The 15,581-nt window shown below is 39.9% G+C and overlaps 1 protein-coding gene across 1 annotated transcript in view; it reads right to left on the minus strand.

Annotated features, from left to right (window-relative positions):
• Nucleotides 1-3,882: 3,882 nt before the first annotated feature.
• Nucleotides 3,883-15,581, minus strand: part of Grp170 (Grp170 co-chaperone) — a gene marked incomplete at its 5' end in the record, with an annotated part of 31,368 nt that continues 19,669 nt past the window's right edge. The window contains 3 exon segments of the mRNA XM_070081254.1: nt 3,883-4,101; nt 13,194-13,331; nt 13,883-14,048. Of these exon segments, the coding sequence (XP_069937355.1) occupies nt 3,898-4,101; nt 13,194-13,331; nt 13,883-14,048 (508 nt within the window).

Here is a 15,581-nt window from a genome sequence, read left to right on the forward strand (position 1 = left end):
CATAAATTTTCCCACTATGGAGGTTAGGCTTATTGGTCTATAGTTCGAAGCTAAGGACCTGTCACCTGTTTTGAAAATAGGTATCACATTTGCCATTTTCCACTTATCTGGCACCATGCCAGTTTGTAGTGATATGTTGAAAAGATTAGCCAAAGGTGTGCTAAGCTCCTCTTTACATTCCTTTAGAACCCTTGCATACAGTTCATCAGGGCCTGGGGATTTGTTAGGTTTTAATTTATCTATTTGCCTAAGGACCATGTCACTTGTGACCCTAATAGTGCACAGTTTATTATCGTCCTGTTCTACATAATTTATCATTACTGGAATATCGCTGGTATCCTCCTGTGTAAAAACTGAGAGGAAGTATGTGTTAAAAATTCTACACATTTCCTTATCACTGTCAGTGAGCTGACCCGAGGAACTTTTGAGTGGGCCTATCTTGTCCCTGATCTTACTTCTGTATACCTGAAAGAATCCTTTTGGGTTAGTCTTCGATTCTCTTGCAACTTTAACCTCATAATCTCTTTTTGCTTTTCTAATTCCCTTTTTTATTTCTCTCTTTAACTGAATATATCGATTTCTCAATTGCCCCTCTCCTCTTTTGATTTGCCTATATATGCCTCTCTTTTGACCAATCAGATATTTTAATCTATTGTTCATCCATTTAGGATCATTTTTGTTTGATCTGATTTCCCTATTTGGAACATAATTTGACTGAGCAGCTAGAACTATGCCCTGGAAAGCATCATATCGGCAACCATCACCACCTACCTGACCCTTAGTCAGGTCATTCCAGTTCAGCCCACCTAAGTAATTTTTCAGTCCTATGAAATCAGCCAAGCGAAAGTCAGGGACGGAGACTTGATTGCCATTATTAGGGGAATTCCATGATATATTAAAACTGAGTGATTTGTGATCACTTTCCCCAAGCTCATCATTAACCTCAAGATTATTAATTAGTGTTTCCCTACTGGCAAGAACCAAGTCAAGGAGGTTATTTCCCCTAGTTGGCTCTGTCACAAACTGTTTTAAAAAACAATCCTGGATCGTATCAAGAAAGTCACCTGACTCTAAATTTCCTGTCAAATTGCTCCAGTCAATCTGTCTATAGTTGAAATCTCCCATTAGCACAACATTTTCGTATGTAGATGCCTTACGAATTTCGTCCCATAGAAGTTTACTGCACTCCCTATCAAGATTTGGGGCCCTGTAAATCACACCCAAAATTAGTTTTTCTCGGCCCTCGAGAAGCTGTAACCAAACAGATTCAGTGGCTGACGCTTCTAATTTAATATCTTGTCTAACACAACAATTTAAATTGTCTCTGACATACATCGCTACTCCACCACCTTTCCTGTTGACCCTGTCAGTGTGGAATAATTTATAGCCTTGTATGTGACATTCAGAGGGCATCTCTCTATCTTTCAGATTGAGCCAGGTCTCTGTTATAGCAATAATATCTATGTTTCCTGCACTTGCAATTAATCTTAGCTCATCTATCTTATTTCTTACACTCCTGCTATTAGTATAGTAAACCTTAAGGGAGCTAGTCCCTTGCTGCCCTCTGCTGTCCCCCTTTGTTTGCTGACCTGATCTATTGTCTTTATTTATAACTTCATGCTGAATGCCTTTTATACATTTACTGTTTCCAACCCAAGTGTTGCAACCTGCTTGTTTCCCACACACACCCATACCTCTATCTTCCATCAGTTTAAAATCATAGGCATTTCACCAATGGCCTTCTCAATCGAGTCTGCAAGTGCTACCACCCCAGCCCCAGAGAGATGTACCCCATCCCTTGCATACATATCATGTTTGCCATAAAAGTTGTTCCAGTTGTCAATGAATGGGATTGCAAGTTCCTTGCAGTATCTGTCTAGCCAGCAATTTACACCAATTGCCCTAGACAACCATTCATTTCCTACTCCCCTTCTAGGCAAGATGCTACATATGATTGGGATCCCTCCCTTAGACTTAATGAAATCTATAGCTGACCTGTACTTATCTAGCAGCTCTTCTCTCCTACCCTTCCCAATATCATTTCCACCAGCACTGAGACAGATAATGGGCTTGCTCCCATTACCTGACATGATATTATCCAGCCTGTTGACAATGTCCCCAACACCAGCTCCAGGGAAGCACACTCTATCTCTCATCTTCTTATTCCTATTACAAAAAGCACGGTCAATGTATCTTACCTGAGAGTCACCAACCACAAGAATGCGCTTACCTCCATTAGCAGGGGCAGTAGTACCCTTACCTTCACTGGCCACTGAAGTACATTCATCCTGAAGAACAGAGAAGCGATTTCCTACCTTCAGATCTTCACTCTTAACTTTCCTTACTCTGATGCGCCTTCCATTACTGTGAACTACTCGCCACTTGTAGCAGGTGCTGGGCTGCACCTCACTGCTGGTAGCCGTTGCTGCCTCCCCAACTACAGCCTCCTCACAGCGAGAGACAGACTGCACCTCGCTGCTAGAAGCCTCATTCCCCACAACTCCAGCCACCTCACACTCTCTCCCAGACCCATTGAGGTGGACCTTCAGCCTCCTAATCTCCTCCTGGAGAAGCAAGACCTCCTCCTTCAACTCTCCAACCTCAATTTTTAAAACACTGCAGAAGCAAGCCATGCTTTGTAACCGTCCACACTAATCCCCAAAGCAGCTCAGGGTCTGTGACCTCACGTGACGACTGACCACTGAGTAACGGCCAATTCCAGTGTACTAATCGACAAAAACCATAACTATTTCACTAGAACTCCATTTTTTTTATCGAATGAGTACAAGAAAGCACCCATTTACCGATTTCAACTATCCAATACAGTGGTCAGAATTTAGCAATTTTGCCAATTTCACACAAATTTCAAAAGATGCCAATTTCCAAATACAGTCCAGAATAAACAAGAATGATATTCCTGGCACTAAAATAACATTTCCTCTGTTCATTAGTCACGTCCCCAGGCCCCTCTTACATTCTTTTGCTTTCCATTTTGAATTTTTATTCTCACAAAAAATAGAAGATTTACTGTTATGCAGACTACTGCATTAGTGTAGAAATGGTATAAATAATATCAGCGCACTTGTGAAAGAATATTAGACTCACCAGTTGACGTGTATTGGACGCTTGGCATGATTTGTTTACTTTTGAACTTTGGTAAAAATCGAACATTTCTGCTACTTTGAGCTCAATTTCAAGGTACTTTTCATTGTAAAACCAGTCAAAATCATCTCAATTTCTGTAATATGTCTTCCATTCTATAAAATGAGACCAGGAAAACTAGAATACAACAATAAATACCATACGAAAATACAGTGCAAAGTTGCTGTTTTAATCCAAAAACACGGTCAAAGTTTTTTTTTTTCTCATTACGCACTGTGTGCTGCAGGATTTTTTTTATACTGCGCACACTGACCACATAGACCCATTCTTTCATATGTAGGCCTACCAGCGTTCTCTCACTAGATTTGAGGGCGCTAGAATTTAGGCGTACTAGTACATCAAAAACCCTGGTGCGTATGCCGTACTAGTACGTCCGAAACCCTGAAAGGGTTAAACACTTGTCAATGTGGTGAAAATTTGTAACAAGCAGAGCAACACTTCAAATAAAATGCCAAACTTCAACCTGGTGTTTGACAACCCTTCCTATATTCTTCTATTAGTAAAAATCAAGTATCTATGAATATCAAAATGGTATATAATACTGACAAATTGGTAAGACACATGGGCAACATTTGGGTTATAAAACAAAATGAATAAACAGGGGTTTAAGTAGTCCTCTCTATATATAAGAAAATTCTTGAACATTAAGGTGTTGCTGATACACCATTCCACGTTTTACACTTGCTAAAGTATTTATATCCACTGTCTTCCAAATATTTGGAAGACAGTATTAAATTAAAAAAACATGATTTCTACATCTTCAAGTGTGAAATAATTCATGAAAAACAAATTTGAGAGTAAATAATAATATACCTGAACATCAATAATAAGGTTGTCCATGGTAGTCAGCTCTATGTCTGTAAAGAGCTGCTGTTCAGGAGGAGCTTCCCGAGCTCTCTGCAGGAACATGGATGACCCGTTGATCATGTCATGCAAGGCCTGAAACATGTCCATCATTAATGGAAGATAATTATTGTGAAAAAAAACATTAAATCCACAGGGGTCATATAACACCTGGGGAATGGTAGGTTATCACATTTGATCCCAAGAAGAGATGAACTCCTATTCCTAGGATTAAGAGCTCATGCATTAGGGTAGCCTCCCCTCCCCCATCATAGGGAATAATGAAACATTAAATAATTTATTTTTCAATATTACTTATTCTATTCTTAATCCCTTGTGTTGAATCAATTTATACATTATTACACACAAAAACATTCAGGCAAACTCACTAAGAGTAAAATTACTTTTAAAATATGTTCAATGGCTTCATATATCATGATTTTTTTATATACTACAGTATCAGTTATTTTAATTTTACTCTAAATACCTTCAACCTCTTAACCAATTATTTTTTTTTTATTATCACACTGGCCGATTCCCACCAAGGCAGGGTGGCCCGAAAAAGAAAAACTTTCACCATCATTCACTCCATCACTGTCTTGCCAGAAGGGTGCTTTACACTACAGTTTTTAAACTGCAACATTAACACCAATTAGTGTTCAGATATTGTATACTTTTAAACACCTGAATGAATCTATAGTAAAGCTTATCAAAACTTCAGAGTGCAGTTCTGTTAGAAATGCAACCGAAAAAGTGCAATAAAATTTTTGATACTGAGGTACAACTCTGTACTGCACACCACCAAAAGAAATGAAAGAACATTGCATAAAGTTAGGCACAAAATCTGGATACTGCGTGCTGAGTTCAAGATTTTCTTCATCCATAACTATTGTAGGCATCCTCCAATCTTCCAGTCTGTGAGACCCAAATGTTAAGCTTGCTTTTACCTTCCAATACATCCTTGATACAGACACTGGATCCAGGTGTCAAGATATTTAAGTGCCACTACACATGCAAGATAATGCAGAAAAACTCGTACCAATAGACGACAGCTCTGAGACAGGTGTGCCAGAGTTCTGATATAAATCTATCACACATGAGTCCTGGAGATGGGAAGTACAGTGATGGCAATCTGAAGGAAGGGTGTTAATGTTGCAGTTTTATAACTGTAGTGTAAGCATGCCTCTGGCAAGACAGTGATGGAGTGAATGATGGTGAAAGTTTTTCTTTTTCGGGCCACCCTGCCTTGGTGGGAAACAAGCGATGTGTTAATAAAAAAAAATAATAAATACATAATCACACACATGAAGGTGTCATGGGCTGAAGTGCCCCAATCAACCTTAAATGAATGTTGGGGTCTATTATGGCCTTCTGTAGTGAATAATTTCTCTGGATTTCTCCTCTGAGGAGTAAGATCCAAGAAACTGTGGTTCTGGTAAGGACTAAGATGTGAGGGCTTTGAAAACAAAGATAAATGAAAGGTTAGAAGAAAACAACTGCAGAAGAACTGCTGGAGGAGGAGGTTGCTTCCCAGGAAAGAGGGCAGATAAACGAGGAAGAACCTGGAGATCAACAGTTAACATAGCAAGAAGTTGAATAAGCAATTCCATGTTATTGATAAATTTGCAGACTTTTTCACTGAAAAGAACCCTGACACATCTAAATGCAGTGTTCTGAAAAGGAGTCTGGAGCAGCTGATGATGCATTACCATCATCCATAAGGTATTACAGGATAAAATATACCATAAACACGCTAGATAACAGGGATATCTTGCTACTCCTACTTACACTTTGGTCACACTTCACAGACACGCACATGCATATATATATACATACATCTAGGTTTTTCTCCTTTTTCTAAATAGCTCTTGTTCCTCTTTATTTCTTCTATTGTCCATGGGGAAGTGGAAAAGAATCTTTCCTCCGTAAGCCATGCGTGTCGTATGAGGCGACTAAAATGCCGGGAGCAATGGGCTAGTAACCCCTTCTCCTGTAGACATTTACTAAAAAAGAGAAGAAGAAAAACTTTATAAAACTGGGATGCTTGAATGTGCATGGATGTAGTGCGGATGACAAGAAACAGATGATTGCTGATGTTATGAATGAAAAGAAGTTGGATGTCCTGGCCCTAAGCGAAACAAAGCTGAAGGGGGTAGGGGAGTTTCGGTGGGGGGAAATAAATGGGATTAAATCTGGAGTATCTGAGAGAGTTAGAGCAAAGGAAGGGGTAGCAGTAATGTTGAATGATCAGTTATGGAAGGAGAAAAGAGAATATGAATGTGTAAATTCAAGAATTATGTGGATTAAAGTAAAGGTTGGATGCGAGAAGTGGGTCATAATAAGCGTGTATGCACATGGAGAAGAGAGGAATGCAGAGGAGAGAGAGATTTTGGGAGATGTTAAGTGAATGTATAGGAGCCTTTGAACCAAGTGAGAGAGTAATTGTGGTAGGGGACCTGAATGCTAAAGTAGGAGAAACTTTTAGAGAGGGTGTGGTAGGTAAGTTTGGGGTACCAGGTGTAAATGATAATGGGAGCCCTTTGATTGAACTTTGTATAGAAAGGGGTTTAGTTATAGGTAATACATATTTTAAGAAAAAGAGGATAAATAAGTATACAAGATATGATGTAGGGCGAAATGACAGTAGTTTGTTGGATTATGTATTGGTAGATAAAAGACTGTTGAGTAGACTTCAGGATGTACATGTTTATAGAGGGGCCACAGATATATCAGATCACTTTCTAGTTGTAGCTACACTGAGAGTAAAAGGTAGATGGGATACAAGGAGAATAGAAGCATCAGGGAAGAGAGAGGTGAAGGTTTATAAACTAAAAGAGGAGGCAGTTAGGGTAAGATATAAACAGCTATTGGAGGATAGATGGGCTAATGAGAGCATAGGCAATGGGGTCGAAGAGGTATGGGGTAGGTTTAAAAATGTAGTGTTAGAGTGTTCAGCAGAAGTTTGTGGTTACAGGAAAGTGGGTGTGGGAGGGAAGAGGAGCGATTGGTGGAATGATGATGTGAAGAGAGTAGTAAGGGAGAAAAAGTTAGCATATGAGAAGTTTTTACAAAGTAGAAGTGATGTAAGGAGGGAAGAGTATATGGAGAAAGAGAGAGAGGTTAAGAGAGTGGTGAAGCAATGTAAAAAGAGAGCAAATGAGAGAGTGGGTGAGATATTATCAACAAATTTTGTTGAAAATAAGAAAAAGTTTTGGAGTGAGATTAACAAGTTAAGAAAGCCTACAGAACAAATGGATTTGTCAGTTAAAAATAGGAGAGGAGAGTTATTAAATGGAGAGTTAGAGGTATTGGGAAGATGGAGGGAATATTTTGAGGAATTGTTAAATGTTGATGAAGATAGGGAAGCTGTGATTTCATGTATAGGGCAAGGAGGAACAACATCTTGTAGGAGTGAGGAAGAGCCAGTTGTGAGTGTGGGGGAAGTTCATGAGGCAGTAGGTAAAATGAAAGGGGGTAAGGCAGCCGGGATTGATGGGATAAAGATAGAAATGTTAAAAGCAGGTGGGGATATAGTTTTGGAGTGGTTGGTGCAATTATTTAATAAATGTATGGAAGAGGGTAAGGTACCTAGGGATTGGCAGAGAGCATGCATAGTTCCTTTGTATAAAGGCAAAGGGGATAAAAGAGAGTGCAAAAATTATAGGGGGAGAAGTCTGTTGAGTATACCTGGCAAAGTGTATGGTCGAGTTATTACTGAAAGAATTAAGAGTAAGACGGAGAATAGGATAGCAGATGAACAAGGAGGCTTTAGGAAAGGTAGGGGGTGTGTGGACCAGGTGTTTACAGTGAAACATATAAGTGAACAGTATTTAAATAAGGCTAAAGAGGTCTTTGTGGCATTTATGGATTTGGAAAAGGCGTATGACAGGGTGGATAGGGGGGCAATGTGGCAGATGTTGCAGGTGTATGGTGTAGGAGGTAGGTTACTGAAAGCAGTGAAGAGTTTTTATGAGGATAGTGAGGCTCAAGTTAGAGTATGTAGGAAAGAGGGAAATTATTTCCCAGTAAAAGTAGGCCTTAGACAAGGATGTGTGATGTCACCGTGGTTGTTTAATATATTTATAGATGGGGTTGTAAGAGAAGTAAATGCGAGGGTCTTGGCAAGAGGCGTGGAGTTAAAAGATAAAGAATCACACAAAGTGGGAGTTGTCACAGTTGCTCTTTGCTGATGACACCGTGCTCTTGGGAGATTCTGAAGAGAAGTTGCAGAGATTGGTGGATGAATTTGGTAGGGTGTGCAAAAGAAGAAAATTAAAAGTGAATACAGGAAAGAGTAAGGTTATGAGGATAACAAATGTTACTTTGCTCACACTCCAACAGCACGTCAAGTATTAAAAACCATTTGTCTCCATTCACTCCTATCAAACATGCTCACACATGCCTGCTGGAAGTCCAAGCCCCTCGCACACAAAACCTCCTTTACCCCCTCCCTCCAACCCTTCCTAGGCCGACCCCTACCCCGCCTTCCTTCCACTACAGACTGATACACTCTTGAAGTCATTTCATGGAGCGAAACAGAATGACTTCAAGAGTGTATCAGTCTGTAGTGGAAGGAAGGCGGGGTAGGGGTCGGCCTAGGAAGGGTTGGAGGGAGGGGGTAAAGGAGGTTTTGTGTGCGAGGGGCTTGGACTTCCAGCAGGCATGTGTGAGCGTGTTTGATAGGAGTGAATGGAGACAAATGGTTTTTAATACTTGACGTGCTGTTGGAGTGTGAGCAAAGTAACATTTATGAAGGGATTCAGGGAAACCGGCAGGCCGGACTTGAGTCCTGGAGATGGGAAGTACAGTGCCTGCACTCTGAAGGAGGGGTGTTAATGTTGCAGTTTAAAAACTGTAGTGTAAAGCACCCTTCTGGCAAAACAGTGATGGAGTGAATGATGGTGAAAGTTTTTCTTTTTCGGGCCACCCTGCCTTGGTGGGAATCGGCCAGTGTGATAATAAAAAAAAAAAAAAAGAAAAAAAAAAAAGATTAGGTGATGAAAGATTGGGTATCAGATTGGAGGGAGAGAGTATGGAGGAGGTGAATGTATTCAGATATTTGGGAGTGGACGTGTCAGCGGATGGGTCTATGAAAGATGAGGTGAATCATAGAATTGATGAGGGGAAAAGGGTGAGTGGTGCACTTAGGAGTCTGTGGAGACAAAGAACTTTGTCCTTGGAGGCAAAGAGGGGAATGTATGAGAGTATAGTTTTACCAACGCTCTTATATGGGTGTGAGGCATGGGTGATGAATGTTGCAGCGAGGAGAAGGCTGGAGGCAGTGGAGATGTCATGTCAGAGAGCAATGTGTGGTGTGAATATAATGCAGAGAATTCGTAGTTTGGAAGTTAGGAGCAGGTGCGGGATTACCAAAACTGTTGTCCAGAGGGCTGAGGAAGGGTTGTTGAGGTGGTTCAGACATGTGGAGAGAATGGAGCGAAACAGAATAACTTCAAGAGTGTATCAGTCTGTAGTGGAAGGAAGGCGGGGTAGGGGTCGGCCTAGGAAAGGTTGGAGGGAGGGGGTAAAGGAGGTTTTGTGTGCGAGGGGCTTGGACTTCCAGCAGGCATGCGTGAGCGTGTTTGATAGGAGTGAATGGAGACAAATGGTTTTTAATACTTGACGTGCTGTTGGAGTGTGAGCAAAGTAACATTTATGAAGGGGTTCAGGGAAACCGGCAGGCCGGACTTGAGTCCTGGAGATGGGAAGTACAGTGCCTGCACTCTGAAGGAGGGGTGTTAATGTTGCAGTTTAAAAACTGTAGTGTAAAGCACCCTTCTGGCAATACAGTGATGGAGTGAATGATGGTGAAAGTTTTTCTTTTTCGGGCCACCCTGCCTTGGTGGGAATCGGCCAGTGTGATAAAAAAAAAAATAAAAATAGCATTAAAAAATACTCAAAACACTCCAATACAACCATTAACTACTGGTAACTCTGCCTGTAAATTAAAACCCACAGAAATTCAACCCAGTAGGACCCCATCAACCCTCTCCACACCCCTCCATACTGTTTTTTTTATTTTTTTATTATCACACTGGCCGATTCCCACCAAGGCAGGGTGGCCCGAAAAAGAAAAACTTTCACCATCATTCACTCCATCACTGTCTTGCCAGAAGGGTGCTTTACACTACAGTTTTTAAACTGCAACATTAACACCCCTCCTTCAGAGTGCAGGCACTGTACTTCCCATCTCCAGGACTCAAGTCCGGCCTGCCGGTTTCCCTGAATCCCTTCATAAATGTTACTTTGCTCACACTCCAACAGCACGTCAAGTATTAAAAACCATTTGTCTCCATTCACTCCTATCAAACACGCTCATGCATGCCTCCTGGAAGTCCAAGCCCCTCGCACACAAAACCTCCTTTACCCCTCCATACTGATAAGCAACAAATATAAAAGATTAACTAATTTTTACCTAGCATATTATTAAAAAAAAGTTTGGGAAATTTGGAGGTGTCTGGAACTATTTTTCCTCAAGTTCTTTACTTCACACAATGCCACATTTTCAGGGATATAACCTACATGTTATAAGTGGGATTACTGTACTTTTACTGTTTAGGTCATTCCATTTCTTCACTATAAAGGTGACTGCTTCGTGGTGCCTTTGTAACTGTTGTGAATTATAATTATTACATTCATGGAAATCTGTTGCTTATATAGCTTCTTGTAAAGTATCTACCTTTATCTTTTTCCCTTATTTTCACAGCCCTTTGTCGTGTAACTTTTAAAACTGTACTGTGCACTAGCACAAACTGCCAAGGCCCTAGAGTTACACTGTGCCAGTCATGTACACATCAACTCGTTTGATGAAGAAAACTTCAGAATAGCAGGGAGAACGGATTCTTGGTAATACATTTACATCTCCAAAGGTTTACCATGGTCACCTGCAGAGACTATCTGGCTGACCTACCTGAACACATTTTTGAATTGTAATGGCAATGTGTAGAGGTAGCACGTAGTCTCTCACTAATTCAGTACAGGACCACCTAGCAGGGCCTATGAGAAACAATCCTAGGTGGGGATTTTGAAATTCAGAGTAGGAACCTGATTACATAATGCTGTGTATGAACATTACAAATCATTCTGCACTAAGACTTTTCATCCCAAATCCAAAATTTGTCCACTGTACAAGAATATTCAAACAAATTTTAAGTTATTTTTTCTTATGAAATGGTATAGAATCTTTCTGAAGTTAATAAAGCAAAGTACAAAATTTGATGGAAAACTGACAAAATTATACATTTGCAAATTTTGCCACGTCATTGATATTCATGCATTGAGGATTTTCCTCACCGAGTCCTATTTTATCCAATTACCTTGTTCCAGTCTACCAAATTCTTAGCTATTTCACTAGTATTCTATTTTATCGAACGAGCACAAGAAATTGCCCAGTCAACTATTTCAACTACCCAATAAAGTAATCAAATTGGTAATTTGGCCAATTTCAAAATAGGATCCAGAATAAATAATGCAAGCATTCCTGGCACTAAAATAGCATTTTCTCTGTTAATTAGTTATGTTTCCAGGCTTTACACATTAATTCCATATTGATTTTTATTCACACAAAGAACTTAGTTAAAAAAAAAATTACTTATGAAATATTGTAATAACTGTCTAAATAATAGTGCATTCGTGAATGTATACTGGACCCACCAGTTGGGTGTGTATTGGACGAGTGACGTGATTCGTTTACTCTTGAGTAAACATTTCCGCTACTCTAAGCTGAATTTCAAGTTTTTTTCAGTTCTGAAAATCAAAAACATCTATTTCTGTAATATATTTTCCATTCTCTCAAACGAGACCAAGAAACCAAGAATACAACCATAAAAACCACACGAGAATACACCGCAAAGTAGTAGTTTTTATGTAGTGCAGATTTACAGCGTAAAACCATTTTCTCACATCTAGGCCCAAATTAACAGCTCACAGCTTATCTGAGTGAGCCGAGCTGATGGCGTAGTACTGTGACAGCCAGTGAAGTGGTTAAAGACCCCAAGACTGAATTTTAGCCTAAAGACCTAAAGACTGAATTTTAGTTTCAAGACCCAAAGACTGAATTTTAGCCTAAAGACCCAAAGACTGAATTTTAGCCTAAAGACCCAAAGACTGAATTTTAGCTTAAAGACCCAAAGACTGAATTTTAGTTTCAAGACCCAAAAATTGAATTTTAGCCTAAAGACCCAAAGACTGAATTTTAGCCTAAAGACCCAAAGACTGAATTTTAGTTTCAAGACCCAAAAATTGAATTTTAGCCTAAAGACCCAAAGACTGAATTTTAGCTTAAAGACCCAAAGAAAATTTTAGCTTAAAGAGTAATACAAGTTTGTTTTGCTTGAAAATGTCTAGCCAGGATTCTAGTAATTTTTAAGAGCAATAGAGGTCAACTACAACTTTTCAAAGGGTAAAAATCACTATGCTGTGCTAGCTCAATCCTTTTTAGACACTGAAAAACGAATTATATTTCAACACTGTAAACAGTGACGTTCAGCAATAGCTTACGATTAGCTAATTATTTTTCAGTGATAATACTATAGTTAATTTTAGCAAAATTTAAGAAAAATGCTGAACTAAAGGGAATGTTTTGTACAAATTTAATAATGAATACTTTGAAAATGTATATTATTGAATATTAGGATATTAAAAACTAAATTAAATTAAATATTTTATTAAAAAGTAATTAGATAATTACATTCCCTTATGATGTAACTTTAAATATAGTACAATATTTACAAATGAGGCAAATTATCCATGTCTCAAGACAAATATTTCTTTTATACATAAAATAAGAGTATATATACAAAATAAAAGACTGAGTAGCACAAGAAGTCTTAAAACTTTTTACATCATCTATTCTTCAGATGGCGGGATAGGTTACGGGTACGCAAGTGTCTGCTACCACCGCGCTGACTTTTGGCGTTCTCCCTGGAAGCCTGTGCGTCTATAGTCTTATTATTCTCCGTTAGCGGTCTCCCCTTTCCTTTATAAATGTTTCCAACCATATTAAAATACGTCCAAATGTGAAGCCCCAGAGCATACAATTTTTCTGTGACAGTAAACCACCTCCCTTCACTTTTGTAATGTTGTCCGGGCACTGCCAATTCTCTCTTTTTGAAAGTATGTATGCAAAGAAGTACAAGCATACACAGAAGGGAGAGAGAAAGATATATCAAAATCAAAGTAGTTCTTGCCTGGATGGCTTCAGGGCGGTCACGATGCTCTTGCACACGCTCCTTGATGGGCCCGAAAAGCTTGGACAGCAGTCCCAGTTTCTCTTTGTAAACAGAAGCATCTTGATCGAAACCTTCATCATATATCCATTCATCTAGCTGCAAAGACAGAAAAAGAACAAATTAAACCAGATTTATCAAGGAAGAGAGAATTAAAATAAATGTTTAAAGATATATTCTCTCTCTCAACACGTCAGCCATCTCCCACCGAGGCAAAATAACCCAAAAAAGAAACACTTTCACCATTACTTACACAATCACACTCTTTGCAGAGGCACTCGTATACAGGAGTTCAGATGTCACTTCAAACAGCAAATACCCCAAACCCCTCCTTTAAAGTGCAAGCATTGTACTTCTCACCTCCAGGACTCAAGTCCAGCTAACCAGTTTACTGGAATCCCTTCACAAAATATTACCCTGCTTACATTCCAACAGCTCATCAAGTCCCAAAAACCATTCATCTCCATTCACTCCTTACACGCTCACATACACCTTGACTCACGAAATCGTAACACAACTGCAAACAAACCATGGAATGGGAGCGGAATGGGGGTTGAAACCTGCTGGATGTCCATACTTGAAGCAAACCCTAAGTACTGTGTTTACAACTCTCAGATAATGTAAGCAACATATTTTCCAACCCCACTTACAACAGAACACATCTCCCGTATAGCCGTACGCTGTTCTTCCGTAGACGCAGCTTCGTATTCTGCTTGCCACAGTTTATCCTGAGCATCCAAGATGTAACTCTCCAGTGTGTTGCGCGCAGCCTCCTTTTCATGGCGAGCACTCTCGGCAGCATTTATACCCTCTAATCTGAAAAGTTTAAATTTATTACAATTATACAATACCAAAGTACAGTAGTACCCACTTTTTTTTTTTTTTAACAAGTCGGCCGTCTCCCACCGAGGCAGGGTGATCCGAAAAGAAAATACTTTCATCGCCATTTTTTGTTGAATGATGAAAGTATTTTCTTTTTGAGTCACCCTGTCTCGGTGGGAGACAGCCAACTTGTTAAAAAAAAAAAAAAAAAAAAAAAAAAAAAAAAAAAAAAAAAGTTAAGAAGTTGTAACATTTAATGATTTTAAATACAGCTCAGGTTAGGGTGTGTAGAAGAGAGGGAGACTACTTCCTGGTAAAAGTAGGTCTTAGACAGGGATGTGTAATGTCACCATGGTTGTTTAATATATTTATAGATGGGGTTGTAAAAGAAGTAAATGCTAGGGTGTTCGGGAGAGGGGTAGGATTAAATTATGGGGAATCAAATTCAAAATGGGAATTGACACAGTTACTTTTTGCTGATGATACTGTGCTTATGGGAGATTCTAAAGAAAAATTGCAAAGGTTAGTGGATGAGTTTGGGAGTGTGTGTGTAAAGGTAGAAAGTTGAAAGTGAACATAGAAAAGAGTAAGGTGATGAGGGTGTCAAATGATTTAGATAAAGAAAAATTGGATATCAAATTGGGGAGGAGGAGTATGGAAGAAGTGAATGTTTTCAGATACTTGGGAGTTGACGTGTCGGCGGATGGATTTATGAAGGATGAGGTTAATCATAGAATTGATGAGGGAAAAAAGGTGAGTGGTGCGTTGAGGTATATGTGGAGTCAAAAAACGTTATCTATGGAGGCAAAGAAGGAAATGTATGAAAGTATAGTAGTACCAACACTCTTATATGGGTGTGAAGCTTGGGTGGTAAATGCAGCAGTGAGGAGACGGTTGGAGGCAGTGGAGATGTCCTGTTTAAGGGCAATGTGTGGTGTAAATATTATGCAGAAAATTCGGAGTGTGGAAATTAGGAAAAGGTTACCTGGAGGTTATTCCGGGGATCAACGCCCCCGCGGCCCGGTCCACGACCAGGCCTCCCGATGGATCAGGGCCTGATCAACTAGGCTGTTACTGCTGGCCGCACTCAGTCCGACGTACGAGCCACAGCCCGGCTGATCCGGCACCGACTTTAGGTATCTGTCCAGCTCTCTCTTGAAGGCAGCCAGGGGTTTATTGGCAATTCCCCTAATGTTTGATGGGAGGCTGTTGAACAGTTTTGGGCCCCGGACACTTATGGTGTTTTCTCTTAGTGTTAATAAAAGTATTAGTCAGAGGGCAGAAGAGGGGTTGTTGAGGTGGTTTGGTCATTTAGAGAGAATGGATCAAAGTAGAATGACATGGAAAGCATATAAATCTATAGGGGAAGGAAGGCGGGGTAGGGGTCGTCCTCCAAAGGGTTGGAGAGGGGGTAAAGGAGGTTTTGTGGGCAAGGGGCTTGGACTTCCAGCAAGCATGCGTGAGCGTGTTAGATAGGAGTGAATGGAGACGAATGGTACTTGGGACCTGACGATCTGTTGGAGTGTG

Source organism: Cherax quadricarinatus, unplaced genomic scaffold, assembly GCF_038502225.1.
Source record: "Cherax quadricarinatus isolate ZL_2023a unplaced genomic scaffold, ASM3850222v1 Contig2075, whole genome shotgun sequence".
Lineage (NCBI taxonomy): Eukaryota > Metazoa > Arthropoda > Malacostraca > Decapoda > Parastacidae > Cherax > Cherax quadricarinatus.